This window comes from Benincasa hispida, chromosome 12 (assembly GCF_009727055.1).
Source record: "Benincasa hispida cultivar B227 chromosome 12, ASM972705v1, whole genome shotgun sequence".
NCBI lineage: Eukaryota > Viridiplantae > Streptophyta > Magnoliopsida > Cucurbitales > Cucurbitaceae > Benincasa > Benincasa hispida.
The window spans coordinates 28,506,239-28,532,885 of record NC_052360.1 but is presented as its reverse complement, the minus strand read 5'-3'; the positions used below and the strand labels follow the sequence as shown (position 1 = coordinate 28,532,885).

General features: G+C 35.5%; 2 protein-coding genes across 6 annotated transcripts; one reads left to right on the top strand and one right to left on the bottom strand.

Moving 5' to 3' along the window:
- Nucleotides 1-856: 856 nt before the first annotated feature.
- On the top strand, nt 857-11,020 carry LOC120067287 (E3 ubiquitin protein ligase RIE1-like). Of its 5 annotated transcripts, none has more exons than XM_039018826.1 (6): nt 857-1,635; nt 2,467-2,586; nt 3,820-3,952; nt 4,065-4,214; nt 4,308-4,352; nt 10,570-10,684. In XM_039018826.1, the coding sequence occupies exons 1-5, from the start codon at nt 1,133-1,135 to the stop codon at nt 4,311-4,313; spliced, it is 912 nt and encodes a 303-aa protein (XP_038874754.1). In that variant the 5' UTR covers nt 857-1,132; the 3' UTR covers nt 4,314-4,352; nt 10,570-10,684. The 5 variants fall into 5 exon arrangements, with proteins under 5 accessions (XP_038874754.1, XP_038874755.1, XP_038874752.1 ...); XM_039018827.1 differs by having other exon boundaries at nt 4,308-4,356; nt 10,570-10,656; XM_039018824.1 differs by lacking the exon at nt 4,308-4,352 and having other exon boundaries at nt 2,479-2,586; nt 10,570-11,020.
- Nucleotides 11,021-13,920: 2,900 nt separating this feature from the next.
- LOC120067331 (ankyrin repeat-containing protein At2g01680) lies at nt 13,921-17,890 on the bottom strand. The gene is made up of 3 exons (XM_039018896.1): nt 17,229-17,890; nt 15,370-15,779; nt 13,921-15,124 (listed from the first exon to the last, which is right to left on the bottom strand). The coding sequence occupies exons 1-3, from the start codon at nt 17,539-17,541 to the stop codon at nt 14,252-14,254; spliced, it is 1,596 nt and encodes a 531-aa protein (XP_038874824.1). The 5' UTR covers nt 17,542-17,890; the 3' UTR covers nt 13,921-14,251.
- Nucleotides 17,891-26,647: the final 8,757 nt, after the last annotated feature.

Below are 26,647 nucleotides of genomic sequence, written 5' to 3'. Positions count from 1 at the left end.
AGTTCACATAAGATAACCATGGAGCTTTGTTTATTGGATATGAATAAATGCCAAAATGAAATAACAATTATTTTATTTATCAAACAATGTGTATCATTACAAACAACAGGACCCCGGGAGAATTAGGACACCAATCCCAACAGGGAGAGCATGTGCACGCGGGGCGCTGCGAGCATGTAAGGTAGTGCGCGCATGACGCGTGCACATGCGAGTTGCGAGGGTGAGCAGGAAGCCACGACAGCTACGCACGCGAAGTGTGCACGGGATGAGTGATAGGGCACGTATAGGTGGGCAGCAGGGCGAGTGGGGGCTGGGCGGTCGTCTTCAACCTCGAGCTCTCTGTTTTCCTCTATTCCCGACTAGACTTTCAGAGTTTCAAAGTGTCAAATCCAGCCACGATTGGCCTAAATAACTTCCATAAAACACTTAGGGAACCTTAGAACTCACTTACTCTCAAATTTGGAAGCTCGAAATTCTCCCTCAGTTAGTCCTTAAAACTCCAATCCCCTGTTTTCGTCAGTGAGCTCCAAACCAGTGTTTTTCTTGAATTTTCAACGACTTGGATAAGTAACATTTTAATGTACTTATAAATATGGAAAATTATTTTAAATACAAAACTGCTGAAAATATTTACAAATAATAATAAAATATTATCATCTATCTACAATAGATTACTATTTGTGTTTATTATGATACAGATATGTACCGATAGTCTATCACGATCTATTAAATTTTGCTATATCTATAACTATTTTGATTCATTTTCTTATATTTTAAAACAATTTTTAAATATTTTAGTTTATTTCACTCTCTTTTAATTATATGAGGTTATAGGGATTAATTTCATGACGACCCGACTCAATAAGAAACAAAAAAACGGACTGAGACGGGGGAGAAGAACTAGGCAGCCTTGTACGGAACTCGTAATTTGGGATTGAATTTTTGCAACGAAGGAAGGGAACAATGGACATCAGACTCCCATGGAATGGAATGGATGATGATTCTTCCATTACTTTCTAGACCGACAAACCAGCTGAAGAAGAAGATTTTCCTTCTCAATCTATAACCCCATCTCCTTCAATCAATTCCGACTTTCTCCCACCCACTCTCCTTCTCGCCGCCGGCGCCGATCATGTCTTCCCCATCCTTCCCTCCTTCCATGGACCCTCCCGCCCAACAGATCCCTCTCTTACCCTCTCGTCAGCCCTCCAACTCTGACGGCTCCACTTCCCCCATCGGCCCCCTCGCCCTTCTCTTGGGTCGCGCCACTGGCCGCCGTGGAACTTCTATGCTGGTTCGGGAGACGGCAGCTCGTGAACTTGAAGAGCGCCGCATCGATTGGGGCTATTCTAAGCCTGTGGTAGCCCTTGACATTATGTGGAATTTAACTTTCGTTTTCGTTTCGCTGGGTGTGCTTATTCACTCCGCTGATGAAAAACCCAATACGCCAATTCGCCTTTGGATTGTAGTTTATGCGGCTCAGTGCTTGCTGCACACCGTGCTTGTGTGGTTTGAGTTCAGAAGGAGAAATGCGAGGAGGGCTAGGGATATGGAGACGCAGCAACAGCAGCAGCCTGACGGATATGTAACTAATGAAAGCGATGATGAAGATGGTAGCCACAGGAATCTGTCCGGGTGAGTAAAATTTCAGTTCTCTCTACTAGATATAATTGTGACGGTCTTGAACTCAAACATTGGATCTTTTTACTGAATTTAGATATTGGGTTGTGCTCGGTTTTGATTGAATTACGAGGCCGTCGATCATTGACTGGTTGTATTGGAAATCAGCTCCTCGTGTGGAGTTCTTTTTTTTTTTTTTTGATACCAAGATGGCTTTTCTGATTTTAAATTTTGTATTGATTGTATGAATGATAGAGCAACTTCACCGAGATGAATGATGATTAGCATTAGATAAATAAAACTTTGGAAAAACCTTGGGGAAGGCAATGTTTGTAGCATTGTAATATGATTCAGTTCTTTGTTTGAGCACCTTCTAATGCAAATTATTTTAGTGTTGTATTTTTTATTTTTGGTTAAAATGTGAAAATCATTCATATCCATGCATTTCTGGCGTCTTAAATGATTGACCCTGGATTCTTTATGAACAGAAAAGTTGATTCTAAGGATAACGTATAATTATGATTTTAGGAAAAAGAAAATAATGCTGGGGTTATATATATAGATGGGATAGACAAAAGGGTGAAGAAAAAGCCACTAGATACTTTTATTAGTTCACATATGTAATACAAAATATCTTCTTCCCTTTCCATAACTAAAGATTAAATTAGATTTCCTTTCTTCAGTTTGCTGTTGTACTTTCACACCTCAATTCTTTCCAATACCTACTTATGGTCCCATTTGCAATTGTATTTATCATATGTTGCTTCAGTTATACTTATAGATTATTGATTATTGATTTGATGTTTTATAAGTTGTTAGCATGTAATTGACTTGACCGATGGGCAGTGTTGCAAAAAGATGTGAGTCAGTGAACACTCTGGTATCGTTAATTTGGTGGTTGTTTGGCTTTTACTGGGTCGTGGCTGGTGGTAACATCCTCATGCAGAATGCTCCATCTTTATACTGGTATGATTTTGAACCGTCATGAATGGTGGCCGCACACCCTTCATATGTCAAAAGTAAAGTCTGTGAGTGAATTTTTCTTTTGATTGCTTGTTATGTGGTTCTCCTTGAAGAAAATTTCTGCCAAATTTTGGGTACTTCCCTCCTATTATTGAGACCAATTATTTTAGTCATGCCCTGAATCGTTATCCTTGCATTAGATGTCCAGTTTTCTTCATTCTCGAATGTCTTAAATTCCTTTATAACTAAACTGGGGGTGATAAGCAGGTTGATTTTTGGCCCAAAACGACGGGTAATATTGATTCAAATTGACCTGATCTGACTAATTTTCAGGTTTGCTAGTGAACCAAACTGCCTAATAAGTCATTCAAATTAAAAAAAAAAAAAAAAGGAACTGACTCGTTTCAACTGGTTTCAACAGTTTTTCCAGCTTCGGTCTGTGCCCTTTAACTAACCAACTTTTATATGATAATTTTAATATGAACTTTTACGATATTGACAATGCATAAATGATCAATGAATTCCACTTTCTCTTTGGGGGGGAAAATACACATCTTATCCCGGTTATTGTTTTCGTTTGGTACATATGGTTTAAAATGTAATAATAGTGCCCCTAGTCTCTGATTATACTTCAGTTAGTCCCTTCCTCAAAGGCACTATAAATTAAGAGCCATCGATCTAAGAAATAAGCTAATAAAAATTTTAACATGGAAATCAGTAATGAGCATAACAGAAGTGTGTGTTAAGAGGGGCTTTTTTGTTTTGTTTTGTTTTTTTAGTTCCTGTTCTTTTTTTTGTTTGAATTTTTTTACGACATGTGAGTTGGAGAATTGAACTTCTGACAGAAGCTGATAGCACAAGTTTTATGCTAGTTGAACTAAGCTCATTTTGGCAAGTATACCCAACGGTGACTCCGGTGATAAGAGGTTGCAATGTTTGGAGATAACCTTTAAGGTCTGGGTTCAGACCTCTTGGTGTAAAACTTATTAACATAAAACTCTTAGTCATTTTGAAGAGCTTAATGGAGACTGGAGTTGATCATTAACATAATAGAACAAGTGGAACCTTGATACCGTGGTTCTTAAAAAAATGAAAGGATTTAATTAAACTGAGAGAACTTGTTATCATTTTATTATTTAGTTGGTTGGGTGGGGAACATGCATATTTTAATATATCATTCATCTGTTTGGAATTCAAATAAGGGACTTCTTGGTTTCTAATTCTGAATTTGTGCAGGCTCGCTGTCGTATTCCTGGCATTTGATGTGTTCTTTGCCGTCTTTTGTGTTGTTTTGGCATGTTTTATTGGAATTGCTCTCTGTTGCTGCTTGCCTTGCATTATAGCTATTCTTTATGCTGTTGCAGGCCAGGTAAGAGGATATCCCTGTTTCATGGCTGCCACAGAGATGTTAAGCAAATTGAGGGCCCATGAAATCTGCTAACTTCTGTCTTTCTTTTTTTCCCTCACATTTAACTCAACAGGAAGGTGCAACAGATGCTGATTTAAGTTTGCTTCCTAAGTATAGATATCAAGTGTCCAATGAGCCTTCTCCGGGGGATGGGTTGATGATTCCAGTAGAGACTAGCAGTAGATACTTGACGACTGAGCGTGTTCTATTACGCGAGGATGCGGTAAGGCCAACTGTTTTATCATTCTTTACAAGTAATCTTTAATATGCTTTTCCTGTTATCCTCACAGCTTCAGTTTCACACATATATGTGTAGGTATAGAGATTGAACTATAGAGCTCAGATATTCTGTGTGTGAACAGTAGGTGAAAGGAAATCCCACGGTCACTTCTTCCTGTAGTCTTAAATGAAACACTAGTTTATTTATTTATTTATTATTATTATTATTATTTTGAGTTTAACAATATGTGAGTTGGGGATCGAACCTCTAACCTCTGGATCAAGATTACATATTTTATGTCAGTTGAGTTATGCTATTGTTGGTTGAAACCAGTTTTTTCAAATCTTGGCGACAAGTCCCTTGATTGTCTCTAGGCGAGAGGCGACAAAAAGGCGTCGCTTGAGTGAAGCGAGGCGCAATAAATAAGTAAATAATATATTTATTGTTAAAGCCTTAAAAGTAATACTAAAGAGTAAGAATATCAAAATATAAATAACATCCAAAAACAATCAAGTAAATGAACAAAAAATAAAGAAATAAAACCTTCTAAAGATGCTACTGCGGAAGAAGCAACATGCAAAAGAAATTAATATTATGGACAAAAATGCTTAAAATACTATTATAATATAGAAATTAGATCAAAAGGAAAGAAAAAAAAGAAAAAAAAGAAAAAAAAGAGACTAAACTTGAGAAACATCTGATCCTACCCACTATAACATAATACTATAATATAATTTTATTACTTAAAAGCTTGCTCAATAATTCAAATGGTGTAAATTGACCGAGAAGAATATTATTCTAAAATATAATTTTATTTCTTAAAAACTTGCTCAAGAATTCAAAACCAGGCCTCACTCATCACAACCCCGCTGACCGACAAGAATATAATGCTAAGATATAATTTTATCACTTAAAAACTTGTTCAAGGTATCACCCATCATACCCCCACTGACCGATAAGAATATAATACTAAAATTTAATTTTAGTATTTAAAATCTTATTTAGAATATAGAATCACACCCACACGAAAAGAAAAACCCACATGAAGAACGTAGAGAAGCTGTTTGCAGAAGAATAGAAGCTTGGAAGAAGCCGCAAAAGTTGAGATGAGAAGCCCGTTTGACCAGCCGTCGAGGAAGAAATAGAAGTCGTTTGAGGGTATTAATGTAGATTTTCTTCATGGGCTTTGGCGATTAAGTGTCATGGTATCATAATTAAAAAAAAAAAATTAAAAAAAGCTATATTCAATGGGCATTGTAATTTCCAACAATGATATTCCCCCATCAACTCTGGCAGTTCCAGTTCCTCCCTAGCCCCCCTGCTACCACATTTATACTAGCAAGATATGGTGGTTGTTCAGAGGTTTGCTTATTATGATTCTTGGCCGAGTATTCGAGCTTCCTTCCAAACCTCTCTATCATCTCGATGTACTATCAACCCCATCTCTGATGACAAATCGTTGCTACATCTCTACAGTTCGACAATCTCTCAAAAACTATGTGTTAATTCGGATTAGACAACCATTGGCCCTTTCAAACTTAAGTTTCTCTCCCCATCCACATCTTCTTTCCAACAATCAATGTCAACATCATGTGGAGGCTGAATTGATGTGTTTCATCTCCCGATTACTCATGGAGGCTGGATTGATGTGTTTCATCTCCCGATTACTCATTGGACTTAAGCGATCTTTAGGCACATTGGTGATATATGTGGTGGTTTTGTTCAAATCTCAAATCAAACGGAACATGGGTTAGTTCTTTCTTTTGCTCGCTTGAAGATCAAGGAAAATACGCGAGGCTTCATTCCGTTCGAAGTTCGGTTACCAAAGGAATTGGCTGGTGAGGAATTATTGGTTCGAATTCAATCAGCCGGTGGCGGAGCTCAGGGACAGTGACACCTCCTTTTCTCCACAAGGAAATAGTATTAAAGGGGTTGTTGAAAACATGGATCTCATTGATTCTAGGTTAAATGAAAAAGGCAAGTCTATAGTTTTTGAACCAAGTCAATTGGCCCCTCCCTCTCTCTCCCTCCTTCGCTCTCCTTAAATGACCAAACTGTGGGCCCACCATCTGACCCTTTACCTCTTTCCAATTCAACCGAAAACCCTAGCCACAATACTTTACTCGAGTCAACTCCATTTAGTTTCCAAAACCAACCTAACAACCCTTCCAATTCATCTTCTCCCTCCTTCACACAACCTTCTCTTTTTTAGTTATTTTTAGCGCGGGTCCCACCACTTTGCATTCCACCTTAGCCAACAAACAAAACCTTCCTTTTGTTGGTTCTGATACTGAAGGTTACCTTTCCAGCCCCTCGAAAGAAATTGAATTCGCTGCTCAACCCCTCGATATGGCCATCTTTGGTGATCAGCCGATTGACACTAACCACCTGCCAATACAAACTCTTCCCCTTCTTCCATCAAACCTAAGTCACAATTAAAACCCCACACTTTCTTCTCTTATTAACCACGAGTCCAATTTCCCTTTACTTGCCTTCACCATCAACCACTCAACCAACAACCGTCATCTTCTCCTCCCTCCTTACCCATTAGTCTTTATGATTTGGCTTCCCTATTGTCCCTACATGGTTTATGTGTTATGGCTACTCCTTCCATCCCTCCTCTTACCTCCAAAACCAACCAAGAAAATCACCAATACCATTAGTAAAAAACCAAAGCTTCAAAGGGAATTGCAAGGACTTTTTTCTTTAGTCCACTATGATAAACCTGCCACTTTGGCTATTAGGGAGAGCTCTTTCGAGAATCCATGATATTCCTCACATTGAATGTCCGAGGTCTTAATTCGTGGAAGAAACGTGCTTTGGTTAAGAAGATAATTCAACAACATAACCTTGGTATTGTTCTTATACAAGAAACAAACCTGTCATCTGTTGATTCCTCTTTGATTAAATCCATGTAGAGTTCCTCATTCATAGGTTGGACTGCTTTGGACATTATCGATTCGTCGGGGGTATTCTTATTCTTTGGGCCATTTATGGCCCTTCTGGTAAAGCTTTTAGATTTGATTTCTGGCAAGAGCTTGATGATTTAGCGAGGTGAAAATTGGGCCATTGGTGGTGACTTTAATGTCACTAGATGGTCTTGGGAAAAGTCACATGACAGAACAATTTCCTCTAGTATGCGTGCCTTCAATCAATGCACTACTAATTATCAATTACGGGATATTCCTCTATCAAGTGGTTGCTTTATGTGGTTGACCTCTAGTCCTACATAATATTTTTTTCTACTTGATCGTTTTCTGCTTACAGAGAATTGTCTCTGTAAATTTGGCATGGTTACACTCAAACGTTTGGATCGACCATTTTCCATTGGTCTTATCTTCTAGGAGTCTTGATTGGGGTCCTTGCCCTTTTAGATTTGAAAACTCCTGGCTTCAAATGCCTTCTTTCTGTCCCTTAGTGGAGAATTGGTGGAATTGCCACCCGATTACTGATTGGCCTAGGCACGGTCTTATGTTGAAGCTTCAGGGTTTAAAAACTATCATTCGTGATTGGAATAACAATCGGCACGGTGAGGTTACTAATCTTCATTCTCTTATCTCGCAGTTAACCAATTTAGATGCCTTGGAAGACAAAGAGTCCCTTAATGAGGAACAACTTAATAGACGACGTATTCTTCGTGAATAGATTGAAACCCTGACTATTCAAGATCACATTCATTGGTAGCAGTGTTGCAAGCTGAAACGGCTTTTTGAGGGTGATGAAAACACACGGTTTTTCTATAGAATTGTTGCTACCCAACATTGTAAGTCCTCTATTACGAAAATTTTCTCCAAGGAAGGTACTAGTCTTTTGACTTCTCTTGATATTGAGGCTGAATTCTTGTCTTTTACTCATCCCTCTTCAAAAAATATATTGGTCAGTGTTTTCTTCCAACTAATCTTCAGTGGAATCCTATTTCTTCCTCACAAGCCATAGACCTTGAGCGTCCCTTTATTGATGATGAGGTATTTGCTACTGTCTCCTCTCTTGGTGTTAGTAAATCTCCTGGTCTAGATGGTTTTACAACGGATTTTTTCAAGTTTTTCTAGACTACTCTTAATTCTGATATGATGTTAGTTATTAATGATTTCTACAATTCTGGGGTTATTAATGTGAAACTAAATGAGACTTATATCTGCTTGATTCCTAAGAAAGTTGACTCGAGATCTGTTTTTGATTATAGACCTATTAGTCTTATTCCTTGTGCATACAAGATTTTTGCCTGCGTTTTATCGAATCGTTTGAAGAAGATTCTTCCTTTTACCATCTCGCCCAATCAGCTTGCATTTGTGGTTAACAGATAGATTCTTGATGCTTCCTTGAGGGCGAATGAGCTCATTGATTATTGGACTTTTAGGAATAAACCAGGGGTTGTCTTAAAATTGGACCTTGAAAAAGCCTTTGACACAGTTGATTGGGATTTTCTTGATTCCATTCTCCAAATAAAAGGTTTTGGTTGTCGTTGAAGCAATTGGATCAGAGGATGTATCACTAGTGTGAATTATTCCATCATTATTAATGGCCGCCCCTGTGGTAAGATTATTCCCTCACGTGGCATAAGATAGGAGGATCCTCTCTCTCCCTTCTTATTTATTTTAGTTGCTGATTGTCTGAGTTGTCTTATTGACCATAGCTCCACATTGGGTCTTATTGGTGCTCATCCTATTGGTCATTCAGATTTTATACTAACTCATTTACAGTTTGCTTGTGACACTTTGTTGTTCTCTACTGCTGAGAGATCTGCCATATAGAACTTGTTTGACATTGTCCATATTTTTTAATGTGCTTCAGGCCTTAAATCAATCTCGCTAAGAGTGAGCTTCTTGGGATACATGTCTCTGACTCTGATTTTGATTGATTGTTGCGTTCTTTTGGTTGCAAACAAGGTTTCTAGCCAACTTCTTATTTAGGACTTCCTTTGGGTGATAACTCTAAATCTGTTTTCTTTTGGCAGCCCGTGATTGAAAGATTTCAGCATAAGCTACATAATTGGAAGTATTCATATATTTCAAAAGGGGGTCGTCACACGCTCATTCAAGCTACTCTTTCTAGACTCCCAACTGATTATTTGTCTTTGTTTTAGGCTTCTTCCTCTGTTATTAATTGTCTTGATAAGTTGATCCGTGATTTCTTTTGGGAGGGCTCTCGTGGTGATGGTAGTGTGCGTAATGTGAATTGGGTGGTTTCTCAGCATCCTCAATTATTGGGTGGCCTTGGTATTGACAATTTTAAACATCAAAATTCTACTCTTCTTGTGAAATGGACTTGGCGTTTTTAACTGAGCTGGAGGAAGCTCATTGTTACTAAGTATTATTCCTCTGATTTTGTTTGGCCCTCTCCTATCTTTGGTGTTTCTTCTAGATCACCTTGAAGGTACATTTGTCAATTTACTGAGTTGATTGCTAATCGGGTTAGTCGCCGTATTGGTGATTGTTCTTCTACGTCTTTCTGGACTGACTCTTGGCTTAGTTGTGGTGTCTTTTCCACCACTTATCTGCGACTTTTTTGTCTTGTGCAACAACTTGAGGTTACTGTTGCTAATGCTTGGATCTCTTCTATGTCTGCTTGGAATTTGAACTTACGTCGTAATCGTACTGAATTGGAGATTATTGAATTGGCTTCATTATCCCTTTATCTGACATCCATCCGATTGCGTTCCTCCTCTGATAGTTGGTTGTGGCCGCTTGGTCTTTCTTTGGGCTTTATTGTTAAGTCTCTTATATCTGATATGATGGATGATCTAGATTCAGGTTTGATTAATTTTTACTTGGTGATTTGGAATGATAGATATCCTAAGAAGATTAAAATCTTTCTTTGGGAACTCAGCTGGGGTGCCATCAATATTGCTGATCGTTTGCAATACCGTATGCCTTATATGTCTCTTTCTCCCTCTTGGTGTCATATGTGTCACAAGCATGTTGAATTGTTGGTTCATCTATTTTTATTCATGCTTTCTTTTGGTGCTTAGGGGTGAATGGAACGGACGACTTTTTTATGATACTTGTTTTTCTACTGTTCGGTTTTTGAGTTAGCTTTGTCTATTGCTTTTTCATGGTGTAAATTAAAAACACTCTTTCACTCATTTCAGCTTATCTTTCTTAGTCAATAATTGGTAATTCCTATTGTAATTTCTTTCATTGGAGTCTTCCCTTTATACTTATCAATAAACAGTTTCTTTTACCGAAGTTTAAATGCCTAGCAGACACACAAGGTTTCAAGTGCTGAGGCTAAATTTATAATTAAGCACGAGGAAGAGCATTGGACTAGAATAACCAACACGATCTTTCTCCTCTCGCTTGAACTAATTTTCTTTTAAAATCCCAACATTTAATTTTCATCTTTCTGCTCTTCGTTTTAGGAGTGCTGTATATGTCTTAGTCAATACGAGGACGGAGCCGAGCTTCATGCTCTTCCCTGCAATCACCATTTTCATTATGCGTGTATCACAAAATGGCTGAAGATGAATGCAACATGTCCTCTGTGCAAGTACAACATTCTAAAAAATAGTGAACCCGTGTAATGCTGAAGATGAAACGATGCAGTGAGTTCCTGGTATGTTTGCCGTCCTTGTACATATAAATCAGATAGTGATCCTGCTGCATTGTGGTTGAAACATGTTACACTTTTTTTTTTCTTTTTGTCTTTTTTGATGGGGGGGAGTAATTAGTTCTCTAGGCCGTTGAAATTGTGTTCATGCTGGTCGATATCTGTTGTACTTAATCAGTCGACTCGTTTGATCTGTAGCAACAATTATGAATGTCTTTCCGGTCAATGTGCTCAGAATAACATTTATTATTCAACTTCTACCACTGTCTTTGCCATTTATTATTGGGTAACATGTGATTTAGTTTAATGTTTGAGTGTTTTTCGGTTGATTTTCTTTTGTTTAAGAAGAAGAGATCGAAAAGTGAAGGGTAAAATGAAGAACGAAAGGTTGATTAAAAAGGAAAGATGGAAGGAATCATTTGTGGGTAATTTGACCCGATTTTTAAAATTAATGAGTTCATCTTGATTGAGATAATTTCAAGTTTGGTGCAAGAAGCTATTTAAGTTTTTGAAATAGTTGGTTGATAACCTTTAATTTCTAACATCTTCCCCCAGGTAACACAATTTATTTATTAAAATGAGAAAAAAAAAGTTATCCTATTTTTGGTCTTTGAACTTTGAATCTTGTTTTATTTTGGTCCTTAAATTTTTAAAAATGTCCATTTTAGTCTCTAAATTTTTAAAAAGTATTTATTTTTGTATTTGTGGTTAAGATTTTTATCTTTTTAGCAAAAATGTAAGATGACTTGTATTTTTAGATGACTAGACTTTAGATGGCTTGACTGGGATGCCAAATATAAATAAGTTGGTTAACTTTAAGTTGTTCTAGGGTTCTAATTTCTTGTTAGTTGGGTTGAACAATTTCTATTATTCAACCCCAAAAAAATTTAATACCCAACTTCTTGCTCCTCCATGGTCTAGGCCTCTTTATCTTCCTTAGTAGCTACCTCATACATCGGTTGATTTTGAGGTGCGGGGAACACCTAATCCACCATTGGTACAAGCTCTTGCTTTCTTACTCCATCTCAACCCATGAATCTGATTCCTTTTATGTAGTGCACTCAATCGAGCACAATCATTTAAGGGGCGTTTGGTGTGCAAGCCTGGAATTTTAAGTCTGGGAATGTTAAGTCGATTAGGTTGGGAGGTTTAGGTAGCTTGAATCTAAGAAAACGTAGAAAACTGTATTTGGAGTGCAGTTTTTGGAAGTATGGGTTTAAGAAGACTGTGTTTGAAGTGCAGGTTAGAATGAAGTGGAGATTTATAAATATTTAGTTCGTGAAATATTTTCTTGTATGTAATCACCGGTTAGATTTTAGATTAGTTTAAATTTGTCATCTTAATTATTTTAATATGGTTAAGTTTAAAATAAACTAAAAAAATTAGAAGAATATTTTTTTACAAAATTTTGAAATAGAGATTTGGACTAAAATTATAATTTTATTTAATCTATTATTTTAATAATTTGATATTTTAATCTTATTAGATTTTGAAATAAAATTTCATAGACTTTTGTCACTTTAACTAATTTGAAAATGATAATTTTTTTTTACTATAATATGCCGACTTAAAATTGAATAAACTAGTATTTTAATATTGAATTCAATGATCGAAAAACTATACTTTTTTTCTTTTCAAATTACATTTGTGGAACAAAAAATCATAAATTTCAAGTTTTAGTTTTTATTTGGTTGCTAAGTTACATTTTAAATCTTTACGTTTAGAAAATATTCGAAATCTTTGAGCTAGTTAAATTAACCAATAAAAGAAATTAAAATGTTATTAAATTAAATTAGAGCTTTCAAACATATATAGTTCTACACACATAACCTAAATAAATATAACTATACAATTGCTTGACATGTTTGGAATGACTTAGAAAAAAAAAATATCTTTAAAAAATTCATTTTTAATTAAACACTTTTGATAAAAACTCATTAAAATAAAAAAAACATACATGTATTTCAATTCTTTTTTAAAAGTGTTTTTTTTAATACAAATGTGTCCAATTTGTTATATATTAAGAGTATTTTTATTAATATTTTTCAAGGTTGGTAGGTGACAGTCGTCGAAGGTGGCTAATGAAGCTGGTGGTCGGAATTTTGCTGGTGTGGGGGAAGGGAGGTTATTAGAGGTTGATCAATGGTGGTCGGAGCTGGCTAGTGGCGACTGGAGATTGTCCGACGACGGTCATCAAGGTGGTGACCAGAGTTGTCCAGTGGCGGTCGCTGAGGTGACAACTAGAGTTGGTTGATGACGGTCGCAGGAGGTGACGATCGGAGTTGGTTGGTGGCGGTTGCCAGAAGTGGCAGCCAGAGCTGGTCGGCGGCGGTCGCCGGAGGTGGTGTCGGAGTTGGCCACTGGCATTCGCCGAAGGGTGATGGTCGGAATTGGCCAGTGCCGATCGTCGGAGGGAAGCGGCCGAAGTTGGCTACGGTGGTCACCAAATGTGGTGTCTGGAGGTTGGCTGACGTACTTCCTAGATTAAATTAGAAGAAAAAAAAAGAGGGTGTAATCCGTGGGTTTCAATATTAAACACTATTCAAATCCATGAGAAAAAGATATAAGAAGTCAAGGCTTCTTAATCCATGCTCCAAACAAGGATTGGGCTTAGGATGCCTAACCCATCCAATCCCTACCCTTAAAACAAACACTCCCTAAGGCAATGTCAAAGAATCAAGCATAAACTCACAGAGCAATTTGCAAAACACTACAATAGCATCATTCAAGCATTGATTCTCGATGTAGCACTTGATGAACAAATTTCAAGAAACCATAGTGGGTTTTCGAATCCAGTTGAAGAGGGATCAAGTATATTTGAGATGGTTGATTTTGGGATTTGAAGACACTGAAGGGTGATTTAAGGAGAGCCTTTTTGTGCAAGAAAATGTGAAGTTACTATGCAAAAAATTAAAACCCTCAGATTTTCAGGGTAGCTAACTTCTTTGACAAATACAAGTTATCTCATCATTTTGTTAACATTCTTTTAAACAATTAATAGAATCTTAGTTTTAACAAAATCTCAATTGTAAGGACCAAGGTAGGTAGTTTCTAAAAAATTTAGGGGCCAAAATAGATGTTTTTTAAAGTTTATTAACCAAAATAGAAAAAGATTCAAAGTTGAGGAACAAAAAAAACATTAGGATTTCCTTACTGTACTGAATTTCAGAACAACATTGTTTTATAAATGGGTGAATTGATGTTTTAGTATCAGATTTAAAGAAGAAAGAGACGGAAAATACACAGTTAAAGAGACTTCACTGAACCAAGTGTTCAAACTTCTGCAGCTTTTCTAATAAATATACAGCATATACACTCATATTTACTCTTCCCACTAGAAACCGTGGAAAATTTGACCTCCGTTATTGTACTTGAACTTGCATCGAGTCCTACGGAACATGACGAGGTAGCCCTCCAGATCTACATTACAACATATCTATATACTTATGTGCAAGAAAACCATCATTTCAAGCTCGAAACTGCTGAAAGGTTATCTATAGGGCATAAATCTTCTCAAGGTCGGAGTTGTAATCTTCGTCATCAGAAATGTTAACCGAGTGAGGCCACGAGAAAGACTTACTTCCACTTGCCCGCCTGATTCGTCTTTGAGAGTCACTGCTAAAGATACCAAAATGTTGCCGAAAAACCAAGTAGCACATGCTTGCAAGAGTTGCAACAAGAATCGGAACTCCGACAAGGGTAATGGCAAGAGCCATCCATGTCTCGTGACCTACGACAACATAAGCTATTGATATGAAAGCCCCAGAGGTGCAAGCGCAGGCAGCCCACATTAGCTTGTTTACAACTGATACGACCTGTTTTTGAGCTGTCGTGTCCCATGCTACCAAAGTAATTTGAACCACCACAACAGCTAAAGATATAAACAGAGATGTAGTGTTTAAAAGGCAGAATACTTGGAAACCCATGTGATCAGCTATATTTGCCTTTCCAATGTCTTTTCCATTTTGTATGTACTGACCCGGCAAATTGAAGATGGCCAAGAACGCAATGGATGCAAAAAGAACAGCCACGACCGTGATGGAATTTGTAGTATTCTGAACAGCCTCTCTGTGGAGCTTCTTCAGTTCTTTGACAATGCCAGAAACTCTCCGACGCGTTTTTTCATTTTGGATAAGTTGCGAGTGAACCTCATGCTTTATATCACTGACTGTTCGTTTGAGCTCCATTGCTTCATCAACTTGGCCAACATGCCTTGCATATTTGGCACCAGCTTCAGCTAACGCTTCTTTAATCTCCAGTGAAGATTCACTGTATTGCAGTTTGTCAGCCAAGTCCATAGCAGTTTCGCGTTGACTATTGATTGCATTGACATCAAGCGATGTAAAGCTCAGCAAAAGGCTTACAATCTGTGAAACAACAAACAAGGCATGAATCAGCAATAAAAACAACTAATTGTTTCAGAAGAAGGATTTAATCACTAAAAGGATTCACGAACAATCAACAAATGAATTGTTAATGTAGAACTGGGAAATGCTGAAGCAGTGGATTGGTTCTCATATATGTGCTAGCCAGTTCTATAAACTTAACAACTTATATCTAAAGTAGCGATGTAAATTTTGAGCTACTTTCATTTTTCTAGAATGTATCATACCTCAGATCGACACTTTCTAGTTGCTATATGCAAAGCAGTATTTCCCATCTTGTCTCTTTCATTCAGTATAGATGCATCGATCTGCAATAGCTCCTCGACCGCTGCAGTGCTCTGACCTTTCACAGCCATGTGAAGTGCAGTCTGGGACTTTTTGTCTTTAATCGCAACTATTCCAGGATCATGATCAATAAGTGTTTTAACGATTCGTAAGAGGCCATACCTAGCTACATTATGCAGAGCTGTCTTTCCATTCTTTCTTACAATTCTCATTGTACTAACATCAGCATCTAAGATAGCATTAACTACTTCCAAATGGTCTTGTACAGCAGCTGAATAGAGGGGGCTTGTGTTTGAAGAGTCACATGACCTGCAAAGCTCCGGCCAAATGCCCAAAAGCTCCTTTACAATACCTGAAATAAGGAGAACGTTCAACTCTCAACAACCCTCCAATGGATAATAATTAGATCAAGATGCATTAGTAGAAGGTCAAAATTTTCAACTTTTGATGTATGATAATCATGTTTGCTACTTCAATTATCATATACCATTACAATCTGTGATAATCTCGAACTTTATAGGCCACGCATATTAGAATGACTAAAAGAGATCTACAGCCAATCATTAAAATTTATTTCTTGTTCAAAACATTGCCCGGCATGAACTTGAGTATTATTTTATATAAAGGAAACAAAATTCATAAAACAAACGAAATTTGGAAGATATCCTTGTTTGGAATTGTTTTCAGCTGACACCAGAATTTAAGTTCTGAGAATCTAAGGTAAATATAACATAAACCAGAGATTAATCCACCATCAAGTCATCGCCCAATGTTTACCGTTTTATTTTATTTGAAGGACTTTAATGATCAAGGTCAAACTACGGCCTACAAAAGTATCATGTGCACATCTTCCTAGCAGAAAGGAGCTAAGCCATGAAAAATTGTATCTTCTAACATTAATATATGAATTCTGAAAATTTTGGAGGGCAAATTAGAGGAAAACTTCTAAAATCTTTTGAACATATGAAAAGGTTAGGGTTAGGTGAAATTCAGACTTCTTTTGCCCAGATAATTGTATTAAAAAACCCATGTGAGAAGCAAAAATCCAAATGTCCTAAAAAGGAAAGGAGAAACTATGGCAACTTTAGTTCTGCCACACTTTTCAGAAAAATAGAAGCATCAACCAAAAAGGGTTTAAATTTGTTCCCTGAATGTCCTTATTTCATTTCAACTCCTAAATTTTCAAATATTCTATCTTGCCCTTAAACTTTCCATTACTGTTAATTTTCTATAAATTATTTATACCTAATAATAGATATAGGGATATTTTTATGTTTTGTTCACTGATTTTGTTGAGTAGCAGCAAGTGCTTCAGTTGTCTGAGTTTCTTAATAGATTTAGACTTCTAAAAGATGAGTGAATAGTTTCCACAAAGTTCAGATACTGTCATTGAAAGTTCTAAGTTCTGTAACCAAAGTCGGATTTAACCCACTCAAGAAACTCACTGACTCAGATTTGACTAAAATCAACTAAAGTAGCCATACAAAAGCAGAAATACACGTTTCCTCAATCTGGTAAATGGCTCAAACTTTAAAGTTCCTTCCTCTTTCTTCTTTCCCTCTTTCCCCCACCCCACCCACAAAGGAGAAACCAAGTATGGCTTTCACCACTTCAAACTAAAATTTGAAGAAAAGCGTCCCAGTAACGATCAAGCAATGATTGACACCAGTTACAGCAAATTACAATCTCGCATCATCAGGTCAAGACCCAGAAAGACGAAAAATCAACCAATTGTCCAAACCCCCCAATTGGAAATTAAACAGAGTCAAAGCAAAAAAGTAAAAGAAGTTCAGAGCAGTACCTAGATGGCCACGCTTAGCAGCAACATGAAAAGGGTGCAAATCAGATTTAGACCTAATCTTCAAGATCTGGACAGTGGAAAATTGAAGCAAATAGCTAAAAACATCCTCAAGATTATTGTCAGCAGCCACATACAAAGCCGTCTCCCCAGCATCGTTCTGCATCGCCATCAGATCGGTAATCGAAGAACTCTCAGGCTGTTCATCACCAGCCAGCTTATCCAAAACCTGTTTGACAGCCTCAAGGTCCCCAGATCGGACAACAGAGAAGAACGATTGATGGGTAATGAATCGCAGAGCCTTTGATTCCATCATTGAAACCCTCCTGAATTTCAATCTTTAGAAAAAAAAAACCCGCCAAGAACTCGAAAACTAAATTGGGTTTGAGCGAGTGGATTGGAAGAGAGAAGAAATCCCAATTTGAAGGGGAAGTGATAATTTATGATCATGACTACAGCGACCCATTATGTACAGTAAAGTAGTACAGATGAAAGTGAAAGGGGAGAATGTTTTTGTTTGTTTCTTGGGAATTTCGTCTTCATCGCTTGGAAAATTGATGAGATTATAATATTGGATTATGGTGGAAAAGATAAAGCAAGTCTCCATGTGAGCTGCTGATTTGGTTCATTGAAATTATTAAACCGTGTCGTTCTCTTCTCGCTCTCTCATGCTCAAATTCTTCTTCTTTCTCGCTATCATCTGTTTACTTAAACATGAAGAAAGGATTCTCTTTTAATTTTTGAGAGAAAAAAACCTATATATAGATTTAAGGTTAAATTACGCATTGACTCCCTAGATTTTAAGGAGCTGTGTCTGTTTTTAAACTTTGTAAGAGCTTCCGGTATTACTTTGCTCTTAGTAGTTTAATTCATTTTGCTCTTTGTTCTTTGTGTTCTCAAAATCAATTCTCACCAAGTATATGACATAAAATGGATGTTAGAAAGTAAAATGATTAAAATAGTATTTAAATTCTTTTAGAATAACAAATTTAGTCATTTAGCTTTCGATTTTTTTTAAAAAAATTATAGATCTACTCGTTACACAATTAAAATATTAAAGTTTTTTTTATTATTATTATAAAGTAAGAAGGTTTTATTAGATATAAAATTCAAATTTATATCTCATAAATCAATTAATTTTTTGAAAATTTAAATTTGTTAGGGATCTATTTCGACATGTTGAAAATTTGGACCAAACTGACATAGATAACAAGATTTGAGTTTAAACTTGTAATTTAACCTAGATTTAAATATGGTTTTGAATCTTTTGATCATTTTTTATTCCATGAATATTGTTCTTAGACTTTATTTATTAATTTTCTTCTAATTTTCAAAATTGTAAATTTGTAATTCGTCCTTTTTTTTTAAATTTAAATTAAATTTTTTAATATTATGTGGGAATTCGAACCACATATCTTTTAGTAGCTAAGATATATCTCATACCGACTGAGCTATGGGCGCTTTAGTATTTAAATTAAGTTCCTACAATGAAAATATTATTTTAATTTTAATTTATAAAAACAATCCATTTGAATATGATTTAATTGATTAAGACATTATATCATCGACCAAAACGTTAGGTCACATTTGATAATCATTTTTTTTTTTTTTTTTTTTTTGAAAATCAAGCCTATAAGAACCATTTCAACTCATTGGTTCCTACTATGTCGTTGCCTTCATTTTAGGAATATTATCAAAATTCAAGGTAAAATTTAAAAACTCTTGAAAAATTTGTTTTTGTTTGTGTAATTTTGTTAAGAATTCAAATGAATACATAAAAAAAAAATATATTAAAAAATCATGATTAAAAAATTATTAAAAAAATGCATAATTTTTAAAGACCAAAAATAAAAACCAAACCGATACTAGGTAGAATCGGGAATGCAATCACATGTTGGAAGAAAAGTGGTTTCTTAATCATGGTTACCATATTTAGTGGCTATGCATTAGTAGGATAGTCCAACTGGTTAAAAGTAACTCTCTCTAAAAGTATAATTTGCAGATTAAAGACAATTTCATCCCTTTCTTTTTAGTACAACAATTACATAGAAAGAGATCAAACCTTCAACTTTTAATGAATAAAATCATGTCAATTTCCGATGAGTTAAACTTATTTTCACAATTCCATTACTTATTTGTATGATATTAATTACATTATAGAAGAGGTGGTCTAGAATTTGCGTCTCGCTAATTCTATCTATTATTGTATGTGGGTTCGAATCTTTAATATTTTTGGAATCAATATCAATTTATAGTTCTAAACTTTGCAGTTGTATTAGTTAAAACTCTAAACTAATAATTGTATAAATTTGAATTTTAAACTTCTATCAGTGTATCAATTTACATCAACTTCCAAATTTTGTTCGACTAATATCGTGTTAAACTAATGATTTGAGTCAATTAAACTCCAAAATCTTCATAAATCAATCAATTTAGACCTTTCACTACAATTATCTTTGAAAATCATCTATTCATTGATTTTCAAATGTGTGACTAAGAGGCTAAATTGATTCATTTATGATAGTTGAGAGGTTTAATTTATATAATTTTCACATCAGGTTTTTTCAAACAAAATATAATGAAGGGTGAAAATTGATATATTTACAAAAGTAAATTGATGCAACTCCTAAAGTTTAAGGGTATAAATTGACATTTTTCCATATTTTTATCTACTATCGACTTTTCAAAAGATATTAATAATTCCTTAGAATGTTGTATCTGCTGATGCCAAAATTCGACCAAGGAAAAGAGCACCTAACCTCCACGTGACAACAAGAGTAAATTTGTAATTAAGGGAAGAGAAAACCTGCAAAACAAAAAAAAGAGGTTCCAATACCCAAGTCAGTAAGAGAATTAAATGGAGAAGAAGTTATAAGTTTAAGATACCTCATATGGAGACATAAGGGGTGTATTTATAGGAAAAGTTGACCTAGATTGTTCTCTAAGGTTTCAGAATCGCCTTAGGATAATTTGATGACCCATGGGACCAAGAGGCGGGTCTGGTTTTATATTCGACTCGGGTCGACCTTGATCGAGCATTTTTTTTGTGCCATATCTTGAACCCAAAGCGTTCTCTTGAGCCAGGGCATGTGTTATGCATGCCCCATGAGGCATTTGGCAAGGCTTGACCTCGGCCTTGGCCGAGGTCGAGTACGCTAACTTGGGCCTGTTGGAGTTGATGCTCTAAATCTCGTAGGATCCCATAGTTTACAATTTTAATATACAAACATTTTATTCATGTAATAAAATATGTGATGTTTTATTTCAAAATAAATTGTATTAACCACAAACCAATAAACTAACATCTAGGGTTATCTTATAGCTTAAATATATACGTAGAGATATACGAGTGGATCATGTTTAAATGATAATCTAAATGGTCTGTAGTAGATGGATAAGGTTGGATACCTTATCCTGGTGACACTACGAGTATGACCCACTTTGTAGATGTTACAATTATTGTAAAATACTACAAATGATATGATCTTGATCATTCATGTGGAGACATGTGAGCAGAGATATTCTATACAAAAAAGTTTGTATAAGACCGGACCACGAAATACTTAGTCTCATTGTATAACGCTATTCATAATAGAGATTTACATATCATCAGGATGACCATAGGTAACATGACCTGAATCCTGAGTGAATTGTGAACTTTTGCCTATGAGGGTAGTCTTTTGATTTGTATGGGTGAGAGTGGCCAGATCGCCAACTCAATAAGCCTATCATTTTGGGGATTCGTTTGATTGGAGAGCTGGGAACATAGCTACACAAGAAGAAATTCACTCCTTCACCAATTTCAGGGCAAGTAGATAAATTACTCCATTAAGGTCTGATTCCGAGGTTTGAACAATGTGGCGTCACACCATCTCCTAGTCCGATAGGGGTTTAGTCATAACTGGACTATGATTTATTATTCATTAGAGGGATCAGTAGTGCTTAAGGAGTTAGATGTAACTACAGGGACAAAACGGTAATTTTGGTCCGATTGTACTTACGAGCAATTTGTGAAAGGTCATCGTACTGTTAATTGGTTATATCACAATGGACATAGAAATATATCTATAGTGCGAAGAGTGCAGTTGTCGGTCTTTAGTGGAATGCCCGACAGTTAACGAATGGTGAATAATCTAATTAAAAAGTTTAATTAATTATTCATGAACCTGTAACTTGAAGTTTCTACGATATGTGAGGTCCGTTGAATTTAACCAATCAAAGCGTTTAATTAATTATTCATGTACCGTTGAAGCTTCAAGCTACAGGTCCATGAGGTCCTTTCGGTAGCTCAACGGGAATTAATGGAAATCAGTTTTTGTATTAATTTGAATTGTTCAAATTAATTGAGAGAATTAATTACATATGATATAATTAATTTAATTTTAATTATATGTGATATACTTACTATAATGTATTTGATACATTATATATTAAGTATTTATGAGAGGAAATAAATATTTGAACTAATTATATGAATTGGATTCATATAGTTGAATTTAATATAAATGTGATTTATATTAAAAGCTATTAGTGAGAGAAAAGAAACTATAGGTTATACTGTATATGATACGATATTAAAACTATAGGTTATATATTATATTTGATATAATGTATAGTTTAATATATATTATATGATAAGGTAGTTATCATATTAATATATATTAAATTATTGAATTAAATAAATAAATTAATTTTATTTAATTATTTTTTAATTAATCTTTTAAATTAAATAATGGGAGGGAGTTGTAGCTCCCTCCCCCTCTTTTTTTTTTTTTATTTTACGTGAGTGGGAATCAGTTTTTAAAAATAACTTCATCTTCTTCCTGAAAAACTGACAGTAGAGTTCTCTGTGTTTTCTGTGTTTTTTTAGAAGAAATTAATCCCCATTGTTTCTCCTCTTTTTTCTCAATCAATCCATCCCTCTCAATCCAAAATCACTAGAGCACCACACACTATTGGATTCTCATCCCAGATATACCAAAGTCTCTTTCTTGGTAGTGCTCATTTGGAGTTGTACGTGATTTGCATAGAGAAAAGGAATTACGTAAAAAATGGTTCTTTAAAGATAAGATTTTTGAAATCCTTCTTATTTCTCTCTTCTTGTATTAGAAGCATTCTATATTCTGAATTAAATGCATGATCTGAATATTTTTCTTTGTAAAATTATTCTTTTGCAAATTTGAAAAATTGGGAGGTTTGACTATTTATTATGAGTTAAATATTCTAGGCTCGACTTGGGAGTACAATGTCTTCTATCTTGTGTTGTTTCCATGAACCTACCAGGTTAAGCTTCTCATCAATGTTTGTATGAGATACCCGTAGATTGACCAATCAATCTTATAAGGTTGATATTGGATACTTCTTTAAATCTTGTCAGAAAGATGAAAATCGATTTCTTTAAGATTTGTGGACTATCTCGAGAAAGATGAGAATCAATTCTTAAGAGGTGAGAAGGCAGTCTTATCAGAGAGATGAAAATCGATTTATTTAAGATTTGTGCATCTTCTTGAAAAAAAATGAAAATCGATTTCTGAGAGGTGATGTGGTATTCTTGTTGGAAAGATGAAAATCAATTTCTTTAAGATTTGTACACCGTCTCGAGAAAGATGAAAATAGATTCCTGAGAGGTGGGGTGATGATCTTGTTAGAAAGATGAAAATCTATTTCCTTAAGATTTGTGCACCGTCTCGAAAAAGATGAAAATTGATTTCTGAGAGGTGAATTGACTTCTCATATAGCTTTTTATGCCTTTTATGGGTGCATATAACGATCAAACAATAGTGGAATTCATTGAGCACATATTACCTGAAGGAGAAATTTCGCTGCGGTCAACTTCGGTCTCGACCATCTTGTGGTTAGCCTCGGACCTGTCCATCTCAGATCTAACGTTTATTGTTTCTTCCTGTTATTATTTTCTGGGTAACACTGATCTTAATAGCCCCTAGTTTTTTGTCAAGCTTAAGATTATCTCAAAGAACTCAGTTCAATGTCTGTTCAATGATTTGTTATTCTTTGTCAAGGATGAGCTTTAAGATTGTAACCGAAACATCTGAATGCATGATGCATGTGTAACTTCTAAAAGAGGATGATCAATCTTTTCCTCGGACTCAACATCTTAGGCTCAACCTTGGCCATCTAGTGTACGACCTCAGGTGAGTTCGGCTTTAGCTACTCATATATTGGTCGAGTAGCTTGCTGTTACTTCAATTTATCAATCTTTGGATGACTTTGGCTTTAGCTTATTTTTCTTAGAAGCCTCTAGCTTTTTGTCAGATTTGAAGTCGCCTTATGAAATTAATTTGATGCTTTCCTTAGAGATCTTGTTCAATAGGGAAGCATACTCCCTATAACGCTTGCTTTTGGTTTGATAGGGAAGCATATCCCCTGTAATTTCCATTTTTTGTTTGATAGGGAAGCATATCCCTTATAAATCTGCTTTTTGTTTAATAGAGAAGCATGTCCCCTGTGTAGCCTTCTACCCAAGAAATAATTTACTTAAAGAAAATGTTTGATTGAGTATGAAGTTTTAATATCTTGAAGAAAACAATCCTCCTAAGATGAAGTTGGTCTGAAGCTTGGTTGGTCGGCTCGGCCTCGGCCTCGACCGAAGCTGGTCAACTTTGGGTGGTAGGTTTTTTTTTTCGATCAAGCTTCACATGTTTGTCTTTTGGTTGTCCCTTTATCTTTGAAGGTTTTAATTGATTTTTGGTTTCTGGTGATGTTCCTTGGCTACAACCTCAACCTTGGATTATCTCTAGAACTCAACTTTCCATTAGTAAGGTTGAGTCTCAGTCTCAGCCTTGAACATTTAGGGTTCTCACAACCTTCTAGACGTTAGGATGAGGCTAGTAGAGATCTTTGACCCAGATGTGCTTAAGGTCGACCTCGGCCTTTGCTACTTTCCATAGTGCATATGGTGTATTTGGACGCATATGGATGATGAAAAATATTTTATCTTGATGCACTTAGGGTCAGTCTCGGTCTATCTTTTATGAAATTCTGATCACAAATTCACATTTCATTAACAATTTTGAACTAAACCTCGATCTTGGCTCTTTGCTTCAACTTGTTCTCCTTGGCCTCGGCCTCTACTCTTCACTCTAACTTGGTATCCTTGGCCTTATAATTGGTTGTCTCGGCCTTTACTCTTTGCTTCAACTTAGTCTCCTTGACTTCGACCTTGGTAGTCTCGGCCTTTTCCCTTCGCTTCAGCTTAATCTCCTTGGCATCGACCTCGACTAAGGTCATCTTGGCTTCGAGTCGAACTCCTCGACACAATTTGCACTACTAATTTTGGTCCATTGGTCTTGCTATCGTGTCCCTTCCATTGGTCCTGCTATTGTCTCCCTTACTCATGCTTTGTTGATGCCAAGTTTTGGCCAAGGGAAAACGCACCTGATCTTCATATGACAACAATGGTAAATTTATAATTCAGGGAGGAAAGAACCTACAAAATAAAGAAAAAGGGCTATGATACCTAAGCCAGTAAGAGAACTATATAAGGGAGAAGAATTCAGAAGTTTAAGATACCTCATATGGAGACATAAAGGATGTATTTATAGGGAAAGTTGACTTAAGTTATTCTCTAGGGTTTCAGAATCGCCTATAATTTGATGACCTATCGAGCCAAGAGGCTGGTCTTTTTTTATGTTCTACTCGGGTCGGCCTTGATCGAGAATCTTGTTTGGGCCATATCTCAGGCCCAAAGCATTCTCTCGAGCCGGGACATGCGTAATGCATACTCCATTAGGTATTTAGCAAGGCTCAGCCTCAACCTTGGCCAAGGCCGAGCATGCTGGCTTAGGCCAGGTCCAAGTCAGCTCTCTTTTTCTTGGCCCATCTTGGTCTTCAAGTTTTCACTTTTGGCTCATATGGTGCATCTTTTTGAGACCTTTGTTGTTCCTAAATACCAACTATACTCTTTGGTCTAAGGTTACTCATAACATTATCTTTTTTAATATTTCTTTTCAATACTCTTAAAAGTTCCTCTATGTGTGATGCATTATAATTAAAAAAAGAAGACATATAATATAAATAAATCCAACTATATTTCCACTCATTTCCTAGGAACTACTATAGAGTTTATCGAAAATGGTAGGGAGTAAAAGTTTAAAGTGTTAAAAACTATGAATCAAAATAAATAGTGGTTAATATTTTACGGTTAAATTTAGTTTTAAAATCTTTAATTTTGTATCTAATGGATCACAAAAATTTTTGAAAAAATGTGTAATAGTTATTTAAACTTTTATTTTTTCTACTACGTCATTAAAATTATTAAAGTTTGTTTTTTTAAAAAAAGTTATTAAAGTTGCTTAATGTTGAGAATGACCAAAATTCTACATTGGTTAGATGAAGGGAAAATCATGGGTATATAAAGCAAGACAACTATCTCCATTGGTATGAGATTTTTTGGGGTAATTTCCAGTGAACAATATCATACCATTGTATAGATTGGAGAGTCGTTGTCCTTACCACTTAATTCATGAATCTCTATTAAACATAAAACAAGACATATTAAATTTTTAAAACTTTTGAATATGTCAATTGCCTATTAGCTACAAAAGTTAAAAGCTCTCAAAGGGAGAAATGTAATCATAAATAGTTGACTTATTTTCTTCTTTTTCTCCTCCTTTTTTCCCCTTTTTATCTCACCCCACTAGTGATTGAAAATTGTATTTTGTCTTGTGTTAATGCGAAATGTGCCAAAAAAAAAAACATACACACACATATCGTTTTGTGTTAGGGAGGAGAAAAAGGAAAAGTTTGCATAAGCCAAAACCTTTTCCAACATATAGTACCGAACTTGTCGAGAGAATCAATCAATCTAATTGCATTCGACATACTTCATTAATCATAGGTGGTGTTTTTTCAACATGTTTTCCATCAAATGTTTTCTTTTTGTTGGTTCATCAATCTATTAATACCACATTTCCATTCTTTTTAAATAAAATCAAATAAAGATGAGTCAAAAATAGTAAACTTACGCTAACATGAATATAGCTCAATTGACATAAAATATGTATTTTTAAATAACTTGTACTATGAAGTATTCTCTCAGGAGCTTTGTGAAAAAATGACTCAAGTGATGAGAGATAACCCATTTCCAAAAAAAGATTTACACGGGTTAGAACTAGATCATAGATCATGATTAAGAATCCTACAACTGCAAATTTTGATCTTCACGGATAACTTTGTTGTCTAGAGACTCTTTCACATATTAGATAACTATTTTTTCACCAAATGAGAATCCACGTGGTCTAACGTCAAACTCAATTTCAATCTTATGAGCACTTTTCACACAGAAGAAATTTTCGTGTTCCATCCTCTTGATAGTGATAAGATAAGATATGTCTCATCTTCTAGGAAGGTACCTTAACCTTAATCTCATTCGAGCTCACACTTCAAGTTAGCAAAATTTTGTT

Coding starts and splice junctions, on each gene's coding strand:
- LOC120067331 (XM_039018896.1), bottom strand. CDS start 17,541: ATGATGGAATCAAAGGCTCTGCGATTCATTACCCATCAATCGTTCTTC. Junction 15,780..17,228: donor TGCTAAGCGTGGCCATCTAG/GTACTGCTCTGA, acceptor TCCTTATTTCAG/GTATTGTAAAGGAGCTTTTG. Junction 15,125..15,369: donor CTAGAAAGTGTCGATCTGAG/GTATGATACATT, acceptor GTTGTTTCACAG/ATTGTAAGCCTTTTGCTGAG.
- LOC120067287 (XM_039018823.1), top strand. CDS start 1,133: ATGTCTTCCCCATCCTTCCCTCCTTCCATGGACCCTCCCGCCCAACAG. Junction 1,636..2,466: donor AGCCACAGGAATCTGTCCGG/GTGAGTAAAATT, acceptor ACCGATGGGCAG/TGTTGCAAAAAGATGTGAGT. Junction 4,215..10,569: donor TTCTATTACGCGAGGATGCG/GTAAGGCCAACT, acceptor TCTTCGTTTTAG/GAGTGCTGTATATGTCTTAG.